At 41.8% G+C, this 17220-nt stretch overlaps 1 protein-coding gene across 4 annotated transcripts in view; it reads right to left on the minus strand.

Moving 5' to 3' along the window:
• Positions 1-56: 56 nt before the first annotated feature.
• Positions 57-17220, minus strand: part of NDRG3 (NDRG family member 3) — a 60735-nt gene continuing 43571 nt past the window's right edge. For 2 of the 4 annotated variants that reach the window (XM_032462253.1, XM_032462252.1), the window contains 8 exons: positions 10800-10903; positions 10465-10530; positions 10291-10342; positions 6645-6692; positions 4105-4140; positions 3964-4015; positions 2723-2761; positions 57-1689 (listed from right to left, as the gene is read on the minus strand). In XM_032462253.1, coding sequence (XP_032318144.1) covers positions 1508-1689; positions 2723-2761; positions 3964-4015; positions 4105-4140; positions 6645-6692; positions 10291-10342; positions 10465-10530; positions 10800-10903 — 579 coding nt within the window. In that variant the 3' untranslated portion in view covers positions 57-1507. The remainder of the gene's footprint in view (positions 1690-2722; positions 2762-3963; positions 4016-4104; positions 4141-6644; positions 6693-10290; positions 10343-10464; positions 10531-10799; positions 10904-17220) is intronic. The other 2 variants (XM_032462255.1, XM_032462254.1) reach the window with 1 other exon arrangement.

Below are 17220 nucleotides of genomic sequence, written 5' to 3' on the forward strand. Positions count from 1 at the left end.
TCCGTCCCTCCCTGAGCCCCAGGAAGTGGCTTGAGAGAAGCGCGCCAGTCACTGGGTAACAATGAGACATATACAGCTTTATTTCATAATCTGTAAAAAGTTGTACTCTGGCTGAGTGATGCATTCCCTATCTGAGCAGAAAGCGAATGCTACGCCTGAAAAGCCCCTTCCTAAGATCAGAACTGTGTAACCCTGAGCTGACGTCTCGATGCCCTCAAAGCTGCGCCTTCTACTGTGTGGCAGTTGCTTTCACTCTCCTCCGGGCGAAACCCTCTGGGTGGCTGTGACCCCCTCACACAGCAGCAGACTGAACACAATTCAACCTGGACAGGCTGCCCTTACAGATTGGCCCCTTCCCTCCTACAAAAGGGAGTTCACAGGATTAAGAATCCTTCTGAGAAATGGGTTCTATCTCAATTTCATTTTTTGTCCATTAAGTCTGCCAAAATCAAAGTTAAACTTATCAAACATGATACTGTGTTAACGTCTGTTCCTCTCTCCCCAACCATTTCCTCATTATCTACATTAATTTTCAGGCCACACCTCTCCCTTTGGGGGGATTGAGGGATGGAGAAACATTCTTCATCTCAGCCCTAGGAGGCTCTGAGGACATCTGGAATGCGGTATCAGATGCTGCAGAGACAACAGTTATGCACAGAAGAGCAGAGGACTGAAATTCTGTTTTTCACCTTCTTGTGCTAAGAGAGTCCAGTAGTTAAGCCACATTTACTCCTTGGGAAAAACTCCACACTGCATCAGAACCTCATCGTTCGTGGGCTTCTAACAGAACATACCCCTCCCCTTTATTTGTAGACCAGTATACGTGAATTCATTTGGAAGGAGAAGGTGGCTGGCCACCCTGCCTGCTTCTCTATGAGACAGGCTCTCCTCTATTGGTCACAGTCCGTCCACAGTCCAAACAGTAAGTATGATCTTCCGCATTCCTCAGAGCTGCTCTCTCCTGAAGTCACTCTGCAAATCTTGTTGACCGATTTCGAACTGAAAGAGACTGCAGTGGCCTAGCCAACCTAGAACTCTGTTCTGCGTATTTCCCCTAAAAACACTACTGAAAATGCAAAAAAAAAAAAAAAAAAAGTCCCTTTTTTGTATGTGTTTTGCAGAAGCTCTACAAGAAAGCATGTCTAAAACCACAGAACTATGCACACACAAACACAGACACGCGTGCTCACACACATACATCAGGACCAAAGACTCTCAGCTACATAGTTGGGAAAGTAGAGGGGAAAGCTGGCAAGAGAAGATATGGAGATCTGATCAGCTAAAGATGCTGGAATGTGACAGTAATGGCATGGAAGTGGTTCTCGGTACACACAAAGAGGAGGGTGGGCAGGCAAGAGAGGATGACAGATCCAGGATATCAGAGAGAGTGTCAGTGGCCATGCAGGAGTTAAAGATAGATGTCAGCTTGCTGGATGAAGTGTTATATAATTATGGCATGTTGTTGGAAGGAGGATGGACTTGCATGGTCCAGGGCAGGAGCATCTGCTCAGCAGGACACCTCCATGGTCTGGTGTCTGTCTGGAACATCAGGGGACTCAGAGGACTCCTGAGTCCCATCTGACTGACTGCTGGTGACCGACCGGCTGAAGGCACTTTCTCCAGAGCCCATGCTGCTCGAGGTGGAGTGGGTCCGTGAGCGGGCGAGCCGGGTCATGCTGGCAGACGGGACTGTAAGAAAGAACCAAGAGGACTATAGGATGGAGCCCTGGTTAAGCTCAGCTAATCTAGACATTTCACCAAAGGCCTTGTGTGTGGTTTCCCAACCCATTTAAGGGAACACCAGGACAAGACACGTCACCCCGACTTTGCATTATTGGCTCTGGGTGAGGGGCTCTAGACAAGGCTGCTTTAATCCTCTGGATCTGACTGGAATCTCAGCTGATTTGTCCACAGCAGAAAAAGGGGAAACCTAAGTCCAGGGTATAGCCTCTTAGCTATGCCCATGCCATTTGTACAGTGATTAGGAAGGAACCCAAATAGGTAACCAAAACCTGCAGTGCATGCAAGACTAAACCAAAAGAAAAACAAATCACACAAGTATGAAGGTGTATCACAAACACAGTGCCAGCCCGATACAACGAGACTACCATCCGTGTCCACAGGCTACCCTTGCTACCCGGGGAGAAGACATGTAGGAAGGTGCAGGGGTAGGAGGGGCAGGCAGGTGGGCCTGGAGCTGGCTTCTGCACAGAGAGTGAGGTACAGGCTGCCTGCAAGAAAGAGTTCCAGGGGTGGGTGTTTAACTCAGACTCCTGTTCTGCCACTGCTCTGACCATAATGTCCTTCCAGCTTGGCCAGGACAGGGCCTTACCTGGAATACCTCCCTGCCTATCTTTCCAAGGCACAAGCCACTTCCCCAGCTGTCACTTCAATGCTGGGGCCCAAAGATGCCATCACCCACAGTTCTCTGGGCACAGGCTGACTTAGAATCCTGTGTCCGGGGGTTAACTCAAGGATCAGTAAGTAGGTGGTGATGCAAGAGGGGCTCTGCCTGTAAAGGTTCAGCTGTTTCTGTGACTCTACCTGTTACATTCCTCCTGGGGGGCCTCCTGGACCTGCAGGCTGACCGTGTCGGGGCACAACGAGCCACGTTCTATCGGGCTCTCACTGCACAGGAAAACCGCGGACATGCTGCGGGCAGCCAGTGCAGCTGGGAGAGCATGGCTGGGAGGCGGGGTGGGGCCGGCACAAAGGAAGGTACCTGACTCGGTGCTCAGGTGACTGAGCTGCACATACGGGACTGGAAGCAGGATGGACACAGGAAAAGGCAGGTTAGTGACCCGAGAGTGCCAAGTGGCAACCTTGGCTGCCTAGCAGACACTGACAGAGCACTCTAAGCCAGGGATAAAGTTTTTATTTTAAGGTCCCAGAAAAGAGGTGAGGCTGATTGATGCTTCAGGAACTATTTGGATGTTACTTACTCAAATTGTCAAAGGCAACTGTTTTCCCCCACACTATAAACAGCCCACCTGCTTGGATCAGAAATGGGCTGGAAGATCAGCTGTTTCCTAGGAAAGGAGACAGACTTCTGCTCCTCCCAGCGAGCCAGAGACATGGGTGTGGGCTTGGCTGGTAGTGGCTCACAGACAGGGATGACACAGCCACTCTAGACAAGACATACACAGTCTGCCTGCCAGGTAGAGGGCTGTACCCAGGGGCCCAGCTGCTGCCCAGAGAAGCTGCTCAATGGTCATTATCCACACTGATATCAAAGACAGGAGAAAAATCACCCTACTGGGTAAAGAGCTCTGTACCTGGGTGAAAGGGGTTTTCTTTTTTTCACAACTCCAAGAAAGGAGCAAATGTGGATCTTCTGTGACAAATGAGAAAGCTCACGGGTCTCACAATACAAGAGACCAGGACAGCAGCACGATACGGACACATCCTTGGATACACTCGCAAATACTGTGCAAGTTCATCTCCTGTGGTGGAGGAGATTTAACTGAGGACACTACCATTTTCTTCTGGAGCTTCCATTTTGTTTCTCTAGGCCAGGAGTTATTAACCAGCCGAGTTTAAATGTAAATAATAACTTCAGACTCACAGCTAAGACTGCCTAAGCTTCAGTGATTGAAAAATATCAACTCTAGAGTCAGACTGCCAGGGTCTGAATCACAGCTCTGCAGCTGAATTGTTACCCTGGGAAAGGTGCTTAGCTTCTGTGAGCCTCAGTTTCCTCTTCCATAAAATGGGACTAATAACAGAACTTACCTCTTAAGGTTAAGATTATAGAGTGCCTGGCCCAAGGTGAAGTGCTGAATAAGCATCGGCTCATCTTTATACATATGCACAGATGAATGTTCCATAAACATCCTGGTGTCTACTTGATTTCAGGCTGGCTAGCACAGAGGTTATGCCCTGAGAATTGTGGGCTCCCCAGATATCAAAATGACCCCATAATCAGTACGTCCTTGCTAGAATAGAAAGTTGTGTCCTACTCACTGTAGCCCATTCCCTGCAGAAAGTACTTGAAGGCCTCGGTGAGTTTCCCAGGCTATGGGGACAAAGTAAGAAGGCATTAGTCAATTTCTGCACAGGCAGAGAGCTAGAATCAAATGGGTGTTTTCAAAAAAATCTCCTTACCTGAACTACTTGGGGCAGTCCACCGCAGTCTGCCATCTAGAAGAGGAAAAATACGTAAGTCAGCTGAGAATTACGCTTACAGGAAGTGCTCTGAACATCCATGAGTCCTTTCAAAAGGACAAGATCAAATTTTAGTTCCTTAACTTAATGTTTAACTGCATCCAAGTGTCCATCTCCTCAATGCACTCATTAATTTTTTTCTTTCCTTTTTTATTTGTTTTTGTTTTTATTCGAAGAGCCTAGTTCTTTTTTTTTTCCTCCAAGTTTTTTTCTCTGGGAGGGTAGGTAATTTAGATTTATTTACTTACTTACAGAGGTACTGGGGATTGAAGCCAGGACCTCTACATGCTGGGCATGCTAAGCCCACACTCTACTACTGAGCTATACCCTCCCCTCTCAATGCACTCTTATGCAAAGATTTAAATCCTAGCATATAATCTTAGATGTAGGTCTGAGAAGATTATTCAATATTTATTAATCTGTAGTGCAGGGCCTGCCTTTCAGGCCCATGTCAGGAATTTTCCACTGGGGTGATAGTGAAGTTAACTACTACCTTCAACCATGGTTCGGCCTCCAACTGGAGAATGTTACTTTCTGAGTCCTCAAGCAGTGCAATCCTAACTTCTCAAGGTACCATGCTTTTAGAGTTCCTCTCTCAACTCTTGTATTATCTTCACTCCACGACTAAGGGGATGTCTCCAGTCAGATGCTGCTGCTAAATTCAGCCAACCTGCTTGGTCAGCCACTTTCATTTCATAGCTGGATTTGTGGGGCTGTCTCTCACTTCATAAATCTTTCCAGTACGTTTTTCTCACTTCTGCAAAGACTTCTAGAGTAGGGTTTTGTTAGCATGCACTGGAATCACCTGGAGGACTTGTTAAAACTCAGAGTCTTGACTTCTCGCCCTAGAGATGCTGATTTAATAGGTTTGGGGCTTAAGAACTTGCATTTCTAACAAACTCCCAGGTGATGCAGATTCTGCCAGTCTGCAGAGAACACTGCCTCTAAGGCATGATGGCCAACCATGAGGCCACCCTCTTCCTTCCAGCTGTTATGCATTCCATACCCAGACAGTGGCCTATTCAGGCTGACTGGGATTTTTTTTAAAAAAAAGAGACATGAACCCCATGGTCTCCTTCCGTTGGCATGAAAACTTTCTTTGAGGGTGGACTGTTATTCAACAGATGGAAATGCCACGGAAGGCACAGGAATTTGAGGTTAACAAGGAATAGTCAGTCCCCTGAAATTCTAAGCCTAAGATCAGGAACAAATATTTAACCCGATTTAAGTGTAAAACAGAACTAACTGGCCCAGGCTGTATTTTTAGGCATTTTAGGAGTCAAAATCTGATTAGAACCATAAAATAGTTCCCATATGCAGAAAGAATATTGGGAAAGCCTATTTCCAAGCTGGATACCTATCAAACAGTTAGAGAATCAGTTCCATCATGCTGTTGTGGATGGGCATTTTTGCCCAGAAATAATCACATCTATGGGTACTGTAAAGTTCAGTTTTGTGCTTTTGGAAAACTGATTCAGATCTGCAGTGAAAAGCTATTTTGAAACCACATACTTTCAAAAAAACCATTCATGTTTTAGACTAGTTCATCAATCACCTGGACCCCAGAACACTCTGAGTTTCGTCACCTCAGAGCATTAACCTCATGCTATATTTCCAGGAACTATGGGGCTGCTTCTGGTGACAGCACTTCCCTTCTAACTATACTTCAAAGAGAAAAGGAAGAAAGCAGAGGTCTTTCAGGTTGAGAAAGTAGCAGGAAGCAACATAAGATCAGCACTTAAATCTATACTAACCCAAATTAAAACCATGAAGTCAAGTTTGATTAAATTATTTTGCTAGCAGCTTCAGAAAAATGTGAGCCTGGGGTACACTCAAAAGGGGGAGAAACTTGATACTAATCCTAGAAGTCTAGTACAAGAGTTGCTCTCCATCTGCCCTAAGATAAAGAAAATGCATCCACCCTCATCATTAGATGTTACTGGAAGCTTCCTTGTCAATACAAGGGGATTTCGAAGGTAAAGAATTTCCATCCATTATCTTAATTCTCATATCAACATTAAACAATGCTTATGAAGCTTTTAATGACATGGGAAGATGTTTATACTTCAAAGAGTTGAGGAAAACAGATACAGGGCTATAAACAGCCTACAATCTTAGTGATGTAAAAATGTATAGGAAAAAGACTAATTTTTTTTACCAAAGGTTACCTCTGGGTGGTAGGATCATGGGTACTTTTTATTTATTTTATTCTTTCTATATTTCCATTCTTTTCTCTATTTTTTGATTTTCTTTTCTTTTTTTTTAATGTTGGTACTGGGGATTGAATCCAGGCCTTCAAGTGTGCTAAGCATGTGCTATACCACTGAGCTATAATACCCACCTCCTCCGATCTTCTACAATGAGAATATATGGAAAAAAAGTTTTTTTTAAAGAAGGTCGACTATTCCAGAAATAAAGTAATTTAAACCATGTATAATTTACTCACTAATGGTTGGCAATGAGGAAAGACGACACACTACCTTTAGCAAAGTTGTATTTACAGGATTCAGGCGAGAATTGCATTCAACCTAAAAAAAAAAAAAAGAGAGAGAAAACAATAAAACAATTGTACAAACTGTTAGAAAAATAAGAACTAGCTTGGCATGAGAATTATCTTCCAAGATCAACAGCACAGTCTGAAGATGGCTGGATCAGCCAAAGAAATTACCAAAATACAAAGTGGGAGATATATTTATATGATGCACTCATAATCTGATATTTCTTTGCTTTTTTTTTTTTAAGGGAGGTATTGGGGATTGAACCCAGGACCTCGTGCATGCTAAGTATGCACTCTACCACTGAGCTATTTCCCACCTACATCCCCTCCCTGCCAATATATCTGATATTACTTAATAGATCTAAAAAATTCTGGCTAAGTTCATTTTCTGAATCTGTTATAAGTAGAGTCTTTAAAGAACTACATGTTGAATCTAATTCCTCCTACTGGCTACATAACATGGAAGCAAGTTATCTACTTCTTTAAAAAGTGAACTGGACCGTGGCCCGCGTCACCTGCTGGGATCTTAATGATTTCCCAGCACAACTGGCCCTAATGATAGAGCCTTTGCACCTCCCCTGCCCATTTCTCAGCCCTTTCCTGTGCCCTGAAGGTAGCAGGTTTGCCATTCCTTACACCTTGACCCTATTCTGCCTCAGGATCTTTGGCTACCCCATTTAAGCTGAATCCTTCAATGGTTTTTCTTTTACAGCAGTCAGCACAATTAAGAATTACAACCTTGTATATTTACATGTTTGGTATCTTGTACCTTCACATCCACAAAGACAGGGAACTCAAAGAAAATGTTCTGGGGAGATAATGTCTAGGTTCAACAATGTTTTACGGTTAACTCAATCAACGGGATCTCTCCCTTGCACATGCTTGCCCAAGCACACATATATAAAACATTGTGCCTTAAAGAGTATGGAATCTAGTGGGCAGAATGTAATACAAGGCAGAATGAGATCACTTGAAATTTTTACTTCTGAGCTGAGTGAGTATAGAAGGAGGAATAAGTATTTCTATAGACAGAAAAAGAAGGGGTAGGCATTCGAAGGCTTCCAGGGTCAAGAGGAAAGCAGAAGGACCCCGGGTTGGGGGTGAAGTGAATGTGCGGGGCACGTGTGGGACTACAGAGACAAGAATGGTGTGAGGATGTGCTGCGGGGAGAGGCTGGGAAGACTTGAGCTGACTGTGGAAGGCAAGAAGCCATGGAGGGTTTCTGAGGTGCCAGGATCTGAGTTGTTTTAGGAAAATAACCAGCAGTGGCCTGTATGACAAACTGCAGAGGCAGTGACACAGTTAGGGAATTACCAAAATTACCTAGGCAAGAACCAGTAATCCAGCTGAACTTTTACTCTGGGGATTGCTGCTGGGTTTAAGTAAGGTTTTTGCTCTATACTGATGACAATGCAGGCAGTGACAAAGAAACATACACATTTACTTATTATAGAACGTGCTCTAAAGGATGGAATGTAAAAACTGGATCCTTAACTACCAGGCACAGTCCTTAGAACACAGTAGATATACAGTAAATATTTTTTGGAAGAATGAACTCCCAAGTCTAGATTTAATATAATAAATCATGCTTTCCTTAGTTCATCACTTTGTAATTTCTGTAACTTTATAAGAAGTCTCAGTATCTGGCAGGCCAAGCACAGTGGCTGGTTTTTGACATGTCTATTCTCCGACAGCTCCCCAAAGGCAGAGACTCCATCTTACTGACTTTTGTATTCTCCACAGCATCAAGCAAACAGGAGATGGTCAAAAAATGATGCTGAATGAATATGTAAGCAAGAATAGCTAGCAACAGTTACCAGAACTTGTGGAGTTTCTTCCTGCTCTTCCATGCAAGGATAGCCCTCTTATCCCTACCAACCGATGGGATAAAAGGCTCTGGCAGGAGAGCTAGTTTTGAATGAGTACAGAAGAGCATCTAGTTTGTGGTACAGGGGCTCCTGAAATTCTCTATGAACACTGAAGGTGTGGAATCAGAAAAAGACCTTATCTGTATTGGCCAACTTACATAGTCTTGAAAAACAATGTTAGTCTTGGTAATCTTGCTGTAAGTCCATGCAATTTTAAAAAGACAATTCATCATTATTAGAGACTTCTGATGGAAGTATTTTCTAAAAATAATACTATTTTCCTGTTTTAAGTACACGTTTATGAAAAAATGTTTTTGATAGATATGTTTGTAGCAGGTAGCTCCACCTTTTTAGCCAGAAGAGACTGACTTTTACAAAACTCCTTCTTGATGAATTGGGATCATTGCTATAAACTTACTACTTCTGGGGATTTTTTTTTTTTTTTTTTGACCTGAGGGTTATTTGCCTCTGTGCTCAAGCCACACCATGTATTTTACACTAGACATTCGATGCTTTACAGGGTAATTCAGGGAAATGTGAATATATTCTATTGTCACATCTATCTCACCCTACAAACACTCCCCTTGCCCACCGACCTTCCCATCTATATCTACATCTCTGATTAATTATTACATTCTGTTTCCAAAAAGCTTTACTCTCTAACGTTTTGCTCTAAATAGGGTGGAAGTGAAGGTGGCCAAAGAAAACCAGTTACTTTTATGCAGATACTTAGTTAAGTTATATATCCTGTAGGAAAGACAAGCAAATGGTAACAGGCTTATGAAAAACTGTCAGCCTCATCAGTAATTAAAGAAATGCAAATTAAAACAGCGGGATACGATTTTTAATCAAATTAACTGCTAATAAAATTTCAAAGTCCAGTGCTGAACAGCATGCTGTGAAACAGGCACTCTCATACATTGCCAGTGGCAACACACTACTGTGACTTTTCTGAAAAGGAATCTAGGAAAATGTATTAAAACCTTACGAAGGTTTATGATTTTTGACACATTAACTCCACCCCTTCCTAGGGAACTGATCAAAGATTCAGGCAAAGATTGTGTAAAGATGCTCAACAGCAACATTATTAATGGTGCAAAATCAGAAATAATCAACAGTAGAAGGAGGTTAAATAAACGAGGGTATATTTATAACACATTTATATTATACAGACATAACGACTTCACAATATGGAAAAATGCTATTAATAGTCTTAAGTAATCAGATCACAAAACTGGATATATTTAATATCATCCAATCTATGTTAAAGACAGTGGCTTGTCTTTGGGCAATGGGATCATGATTTCTCCTCCTGTCCTATTTGCCAATTTTCTTGTATTTTCTACAATAAGCATGTATTATTTCTACCAGTGTGCTATGTGCTTGATCAAGAAAGAGGTAGAGGAAAGCACACAGGCTCTCGGCAGTCTTCCAGCCTGCTGATACAGTTCCAGATTTCTGGTGGCTTCTGAAGGACAAGGCTGCCAGAAATCGGACAGTAAGCAAACAGTGTTTAGTTGTCCTCCTTGCCATGAAGTGAACTGCGCAGCAGTCAAGGGTAGTATTGATCCCTTCTGATGAAACCGAGTGATCAGTGGAGTTCGTTTTCCAAACTGGATAACAAAGAGCAAACCCTGGTAGGTGTCATCAGAAATAACAAAAACTAGGATCTACCAACTGTTTCTAGTGTGTCAGCAGTGTGTTACAGGCAACTTATTGCATTTCATCTCATTCGTCTTCACAACATCAGGACTGACTTACCACAGCCTCGACTGCAGGTGAGTTGTCACCCACCACCAATAAAGTAGAACACCTGGGGAAAGGCAGAATAAGACGTGACACTCAGCAAGCAGCATGTACACCCCAGTGAACAGTGGCTTCGTCTATCAAAGGCAAAGATATTTAGCAACTTAGTGGGGAGACTGAGAGACTTACTTCAGTGTCTTTGATTTGTTTTCACTTTGTCCCAGAATGGGTCTTTCAATCTCCAGGTCTCTGCGTCTACAGAAACAAAGGAAGCAATGGCCCTTTTCAGGTAAAATCATAGCAACTCAGGTTACTTCCTGATTATGAAAGCCAAAATGTATCAAGGAATTTGAAAACTATCTTTCCTTCACACCTGATGAGGGGAGGGGACCCTCCCCCCCAACCCCGTGTACTTTGTTCACAAGTAGCCATGTCAGTGGCATCCTGGGTGGTACAGAGCAGGAAAAAGGGACTCGGTAGGATGCCTCATCATCATTTAAGTGAAAGAATGGAAACAACTGTACCCGTTATAGGAACCCAGGAAGAGCTGTAGATTTTCTTGGTTGATATCTTGGGCAATATGCAGTCTGTAGGTTTGAATCAGATCCAGGTTGGCCTGCAACTCTTCCTAGAACAACCAAAAGAAGATCCAGGTAAACTTTTGAGCTACAGTTCAAGGCTGTCTTCTTTGGTTTGCATTCTCAATGCCCAAAGCCAAAGCTCCCTGTCCATGATGGGAGATGGGACAGAGCCTGGGGCCTACTGATGATGTAATGGTAGGCTGAATGGCTGAAATCTTTTTGTATTTGCATCAGACTGGTTCAGTGCCTTATTCTGTGTTGGATGAGGGCACCAAAGAATCTGTGATGGAAACGGTTGCTAATCAACTCCAGGTCAAGCACAAAAACTTGGAAACACATTCTGAATATCCTTACCTGCACCACAGCAGTAACTTCACTAAACTTGGATTCAAGTATTAGCTCTGAAATTTAGACAGGTCATCTAACCATTCCGAATCCTAATTTCCTTATTTGTGTTTTTTTTCATGTTCTGCCATCCTCATAAAAATAGAGAGTGTCTGTAAAATGAAGATAATAACCAGCTACCTGACAGGGCTGGGTTTTTTTTTTTTTTAACATTTTTTTTTATTGAGTTATAGTCATTTTACAATGTTGTGTCAAGACAGGGCTGTTTTAAAGATTAAATAAGAAAAGTTATATGAACTGTAAAGTGTAAAATAAATAGAAAGTAACATTTCTCTTAATAGCCATAAATCTGCATAATTAACTTACCTATTTCTTCATCAATATAATGGGTACAATATCTATATACTATTGTTTAAAAATATATATTACAGAACTATATATTACATTCCATTTATGATATTTTACTAAGTCAATTTATCATTTATTTAATCTTATTACCAATAATATGTTTTTTAATTGAGGTAGTGTTGATTTATAATATTATATTAATTTAAGGTGTACAACATAGTGATTCAAAATTTATAGATTATAAACCATTTAAAGTTATTACAAAATACTGGCTATATTCCCTGTATAAAATTCAAGAGAAACAAAATGGTCTATACAGCAAAAAGAGAATCTCCTCCCACTACCCACTGTCTAATGGTCCCTCTCTTGCTGGTCTTCTTGGAGGCCACCAGAACCGGTTGCCAGGTTTTTCTGTATATAAGCATATACATATATATGTGCGTGCGTATGTGCGCGTGTGTGTGCGCACGCGCGCGCACACACACGTCTGCACTGGAGGAAAGAAATGTATCAGGGATTGTCAGAGAGTCAGTTAATCAATTTAAGGCAGTGTATAAAGGTCACCACCAGCAGGCTTTGTAGAGAAACAGATAAGGGGGACATGAGTTGGCATTTTCACGACTTCATGAAGTGAAGTGAGCCAAGAATACAGTTGGAAACTGACCAAAGAGATCAGAGTCAAACTGAAACTACAGGGCACTGGAGGCACTCTAAGGAAACTTGGTAAAGGCTGAAGACATTATATATAAGAAGAGTGAACAACAAATGAACCACACAGCAATTAGGGATGAAACGGTCTATCCAGCTCCCCTTTGAAGGCCTGGAGAGGAACTTGAGCAGCAAAGTGTGAGATTAAAAAAGGGAAGAAATGGGGGAGGGTACAGCTCAGTAGTAGAGTGCACGTTTAGTATGCATGAGCTCCTGGGTTGAACCCCCAGTAGCTCTATTAAAAAACTCCCCCGTATCTCTATTTAAAAAAAAAAAACCTTAAAAAAGAGAAGAAATGGTATTGGTATAAAAGGGGTAAAACTGGCTTAAGTGCTAATGGAACTTCTTAGGAAAAGCTGTTATGTATAAATTGCCCCCCAAACACCCCTTTTTTTTGTTTTTGAAACACAAATCAGTCTGACAGACATACTGTTCAACATCATGCTTTTTCACTTAAAAGTATGGTAGAATCATTCTTTGTCAGGACATATGCAGCTGTCTCATTTATTTGTGCCACCTGTTTTCTCACACCCTGGCTAGTACAGATGCCCACTCTTTGATTTTTGCTAATCTGATAGATTAAAAAAGGGGATATCACTGTGGGGTTTTTTTCTTAGTAATGAAGATGAGATTATTAATGTTTGGAAACCTCACTTGCTTCCATTTCAAAGCAATAAAAGCAATACAAGCATTTGCTTGCTTAACTTTGAAATGAACTCTTCAGCCCTGTGACAACCCATTGTCTATGACCACACACGTTTTTAATTAAACACACATTATGTATATGTTGTGAGGATGTTCCTGCTTTACAGAAATCATTAAAATTCTCATGTGAGCTTTCCCCAGCTGAAGTAGTATTTCTAACATATCTGAAAGCAAACACCTCATTCTTCTATGTCAGGCGCTTCTTTTGCTAATCAACCTCCCGCAAACATCCTACACTGTCTCGCCCCAGGTTACTTAACACCTCCAAATATGTCTTATAATTCCTTCCTCTTTGCTTTTGAGCAGCAAACGATTCCCCCTTCCTGGAATGATCCCCTTCCTCCCCAAATCTAAAATGTTGAATTTTATCTATCCTTCAAGGCCTAGCTGGGATACCTCCACCTTGAAGCCTTCCTTGATTCCCTTAAATTAGAAGTAAACCTCTTCTGCCTCTGAATTCCTCTAGGCCCCTCACGGGGCCTCTCCTAAGATACCCTGGCACAGCAGAAAGAGGAAAAGAAAGCTTCAGAACTGGGCCCATCTAGTTTCAAATCTCCCTTGATACATTATAGCTGCTGACCTTGTGTAAACCAATTCATTCTTCACCTGTAAAGTGGGAATAATACAATTCCCATTAAGAGACTATTAGACTGAATTGTTTAATGTATATAACATGTCTGTCTGAAATCTGTAGGTGTTCAGTGAAAGGTGGTTCTTTACTTGTCCCTTTTTACGTGTGCTATAGTGGTATTTCTGTACATCTCATCTCCCTACAGAGTGAGCTCCTGGAGAATAAGGGCCATATTTTAAATACCTTTGTCTCTCCCAGAGCACATAGCACGGAATTTTGTAAATTTTGTGAACTGGTTTTTAAGGTCTACAGTCAAAACCAAGCATCCTGTGTCTTCAGCAAAGTAACCACTTTATGCAGCACTATGTAATGGGAAGATCATGGTCTTTGAGACTTCCAATTAAAGATGCTGGCTTAAAGCACAGATTTACTCCTTCCAGAAAAATCATAAAAATAACAAAGGTTTTTTTTTGTTTATAAGCCATAAACACATAAGGACAGAGACAACAAGGAAAATTGACAACAGCAAAAACAAAGTGGGAAAGCAGAAGGAAGACTGTAATCACTCATTTACCAGACTCAACAAGGCTGCTAGGCTGGCGGTGGGGAGAAGCCAAGAGTTCGTGACCATGTACCAAGGAGCCTGAAAAGGCTCAAGAATTGTCAGCACCAGTTCTCTCTGCAAGCAGAGGGTAAAGATGGTACAAAGGAGGATTGATTGAAAGTCCTGTTTAATAAAGACATAATGTCAGGAAGACACAACAATTAAAACACATGAAGCAAAAGGAAACAGAATTGAAGAGAGAAATGGAAAATTCAACAATAACACTTGGCAGTTCACACTGACGAGGGATGTTGAGGGTAGGGGAGTACATATGTGTGGGTGGGGAGGGCTATGTGCGAACTCTCTGTATTTTCTGCTCAATTCTGCTGTGAATCTGAAACTGCTCTAAAAAAACAAAGCCTATTAATAAAAAAAAAAAGATGGTTGGCAATTTAGTGTCCTACTTTCAATTCTGGATAAAATAATGAGGCAGAAGGTCACAAGGAAATAGAAGAACTGAATAATGCTATAAACCACCAGACCTAACAGACATCTAAGAACAGTCTACTTAATAGCAGTAGAATGAACACACGTTCTTCTCATGTGTACATGGAACATTCTTTGGGACACACCATGTTAAGACATGAAACAACTCTCAATCAATTTGAAAAGTAATGAAATATTAAGAATATCCTCTGACTACAGTGGAATGAATTAGAAATCAGTAACAGTAGGAAATTTGGGAAATTAAACAATATTCTCCTAAATAATAATAGATCAAAGAAATCACAAGGAAATTAGAAAATACTTTGAAATGAATGAAAATACCTTATAGGATACAGCTAAAGCAGTATTTAGAAGGAAATGTATAGCTTTAAATTCCTGTATTAAAAAAAGATCCCAAGTTCATAGTTGGCCTTCTACCTTAAGAAACTATAAAAAGAAGAGGAAACTTAGAGAAAGCAGAAGGAAGGAAATAATAAAGATTAGAATGGAAATAAATGAAATAGAGAATAGAGAAAGAATAGGAAAAAAATCAATGAAACAAGAAAGTGGTCAGCTAGACTAACCAAGAAAAACAGAGACAAGACTCAAAATTACTAAAAACAGGAATGAAAGCGGAGACATCACTATCAGCTTTCCAGAAATGAAAATAATCATTTAAAAAATAAGTAGCTAATTAGGTAAGTAACAGTGGGCTATGTGCATGAACCAATGATGAGGGTGTATCACAAACCAAGGACTGTGATGTTTCTAACAATCTGTACCTGTGGACCATGGGAACAAGGCAAAAAAGCAGTCAGCGTGCCAGATCCCTTCCCTGCATTCTGGCGGGACTTCCCTTTTCCCACCCTAGGAGAAGACTAAAAGGTCTATTATCTGGAAATGATAAAACACAATGTCTTTGATCTGGGAGACCACAGGCCCAGGTGGTAGTAGATACACCATATTGAAAACATTAGGCTTAAGTGCAAGTTTAAAGCTGGAGTGTTGAGACCCTCCACCTTTTTCTGCACTTGGGTCCCAGAATCCTAATGTCAGTGTCTGGTGTGTAACCTCAAAGTTCATCTGGGGAATCTGACAGTCCCAGAGAAAAGACCTAAAGCTGTTGCCATCAGGGCATCCACAAGGAAAAAATGGGCCGGTTTAACTACCCAAGCGATAAGCCTCACCTGGTGCACACTGGCCTTTCAGTGATCCACCCTTATTAAATATGGACAGACAGACAGGGATCACTAGCCATTAGGGGAAAGCACCCATGCCAGTTATTCTTGGCCTCAGAGCCACTGTTCCTTGTAATACTGGAGCTAGACTGCAAAATAATCATTTTCCAGTCTTTTTAAAAAATTTAGCACAGGAGCCAATGGCTCAGCGTGTCAGGAATCCTCGCAGACCTGCTGTAGCTGCACCCTCAGCCCATGTTCTCCCCCTCCAACTGCAGCTTCTGCAGCTGCTCAGACCTTATTTTAGACAAATGTCTCCCCCGTGTGGTGAGAGGCTCTATGGACCAGTTGAGGCCCTCACCTCCTGGCAGACTGTTTCACTGTTGGCTGGCTATACTTTCCGTGGAAACCGGGCCTTCTTTGAAGAGGCCTGACTCTCAGACTTGGTGAGGGGGCCTCAGCTAAGCCCTCAGCTCCTTCAGTGCCCACACCCCCTCAGCTGGGAGTAGCTGCTATTTTTCCACCTGCTACTTTTGGACCCCTGAATCCTCTTTGCCCTCTTTGAGAGGTAAGCCACCTTCTACTAGTTAACAATACTTTATATGAAATTTTCTATGCTCAAAGTGTGTGGTTTCTGTCTCCTGAATGGCCCTTGGAAGCAGCCCACAGGATGGAGGAAGTGTCACCTGAAGGCTGCTGAGACGAGGGTCACCAGGCCTGTATGCCAAGCCTTGATTCTTGTGCTAAATTGTTTAAAAAGGCAGCACCTGGAAAGGAAGAGCCTTCCTGTCACTATCACCTTGTAGTGTCCCTCCAGGGTCCTTTACTTACAGATTTTAACACTGTCACTAGGTAAAGAAGAAATGTACAGAAAAAGAAAGCTGACACAGCTCAGCTCTGAAACACATTCACATGCTAGTGTAAATGCTGGAAATTGATCTAATCCAAATTATGCTATATTGGGAGAACGAAGTGGTGGAAAGCACAAATGTGTGTCATGGGGTCGGTGTGTACGTGTATAGAAGGGAAATCATCTCTCATAATGGAATGCCAACAGATAATGCCCACAACTGAAAAATCAACAAGTGGAAACACAGGCACATTTAGAAAGATGGAAGCGAAGAGAATTGAAGAGAATTAGGACACATGTCCAAAAAGACATATATCAGAATGCTCATAGCAGCTTTATTTGTAATAGTAAAACAAAAACAAAAGACTGGTAATAACCCAAATGTTCACAGGAACATTTGTGGTATATAATACAAGGGGCTGCTACACAGAATGATTTTTTGGGGATAATGGAAATGTTCTGTATCTTGATTTGGTGGTTGTTACATGAAGAGTATATACATATAATATAAAAGGTCACTGAGATGCACTTGTGATTTGTGTCCTTTACTATACGTAAGTTATACCTTAATTAATGAAGCAAAACCCCCAAAAATCAGCTAAAAGAATTAAAGTGGTTACCTTTAAGAA

Source organism: Camelus ferus, chromosome 19 (genome assembly GCF_009834535.1).
Source record: "Camelus ferus isolate YT-003-E chromosome 19, BCGSAC_Cfer_1.0, whole genome shotgun sequence".
Classification (NCBI taxonomy): Eukaryota; Metazoa; Chordata; class Mammalia; order Artiodactyla; family Camelidae; genus Camelus; species Camelus ferus.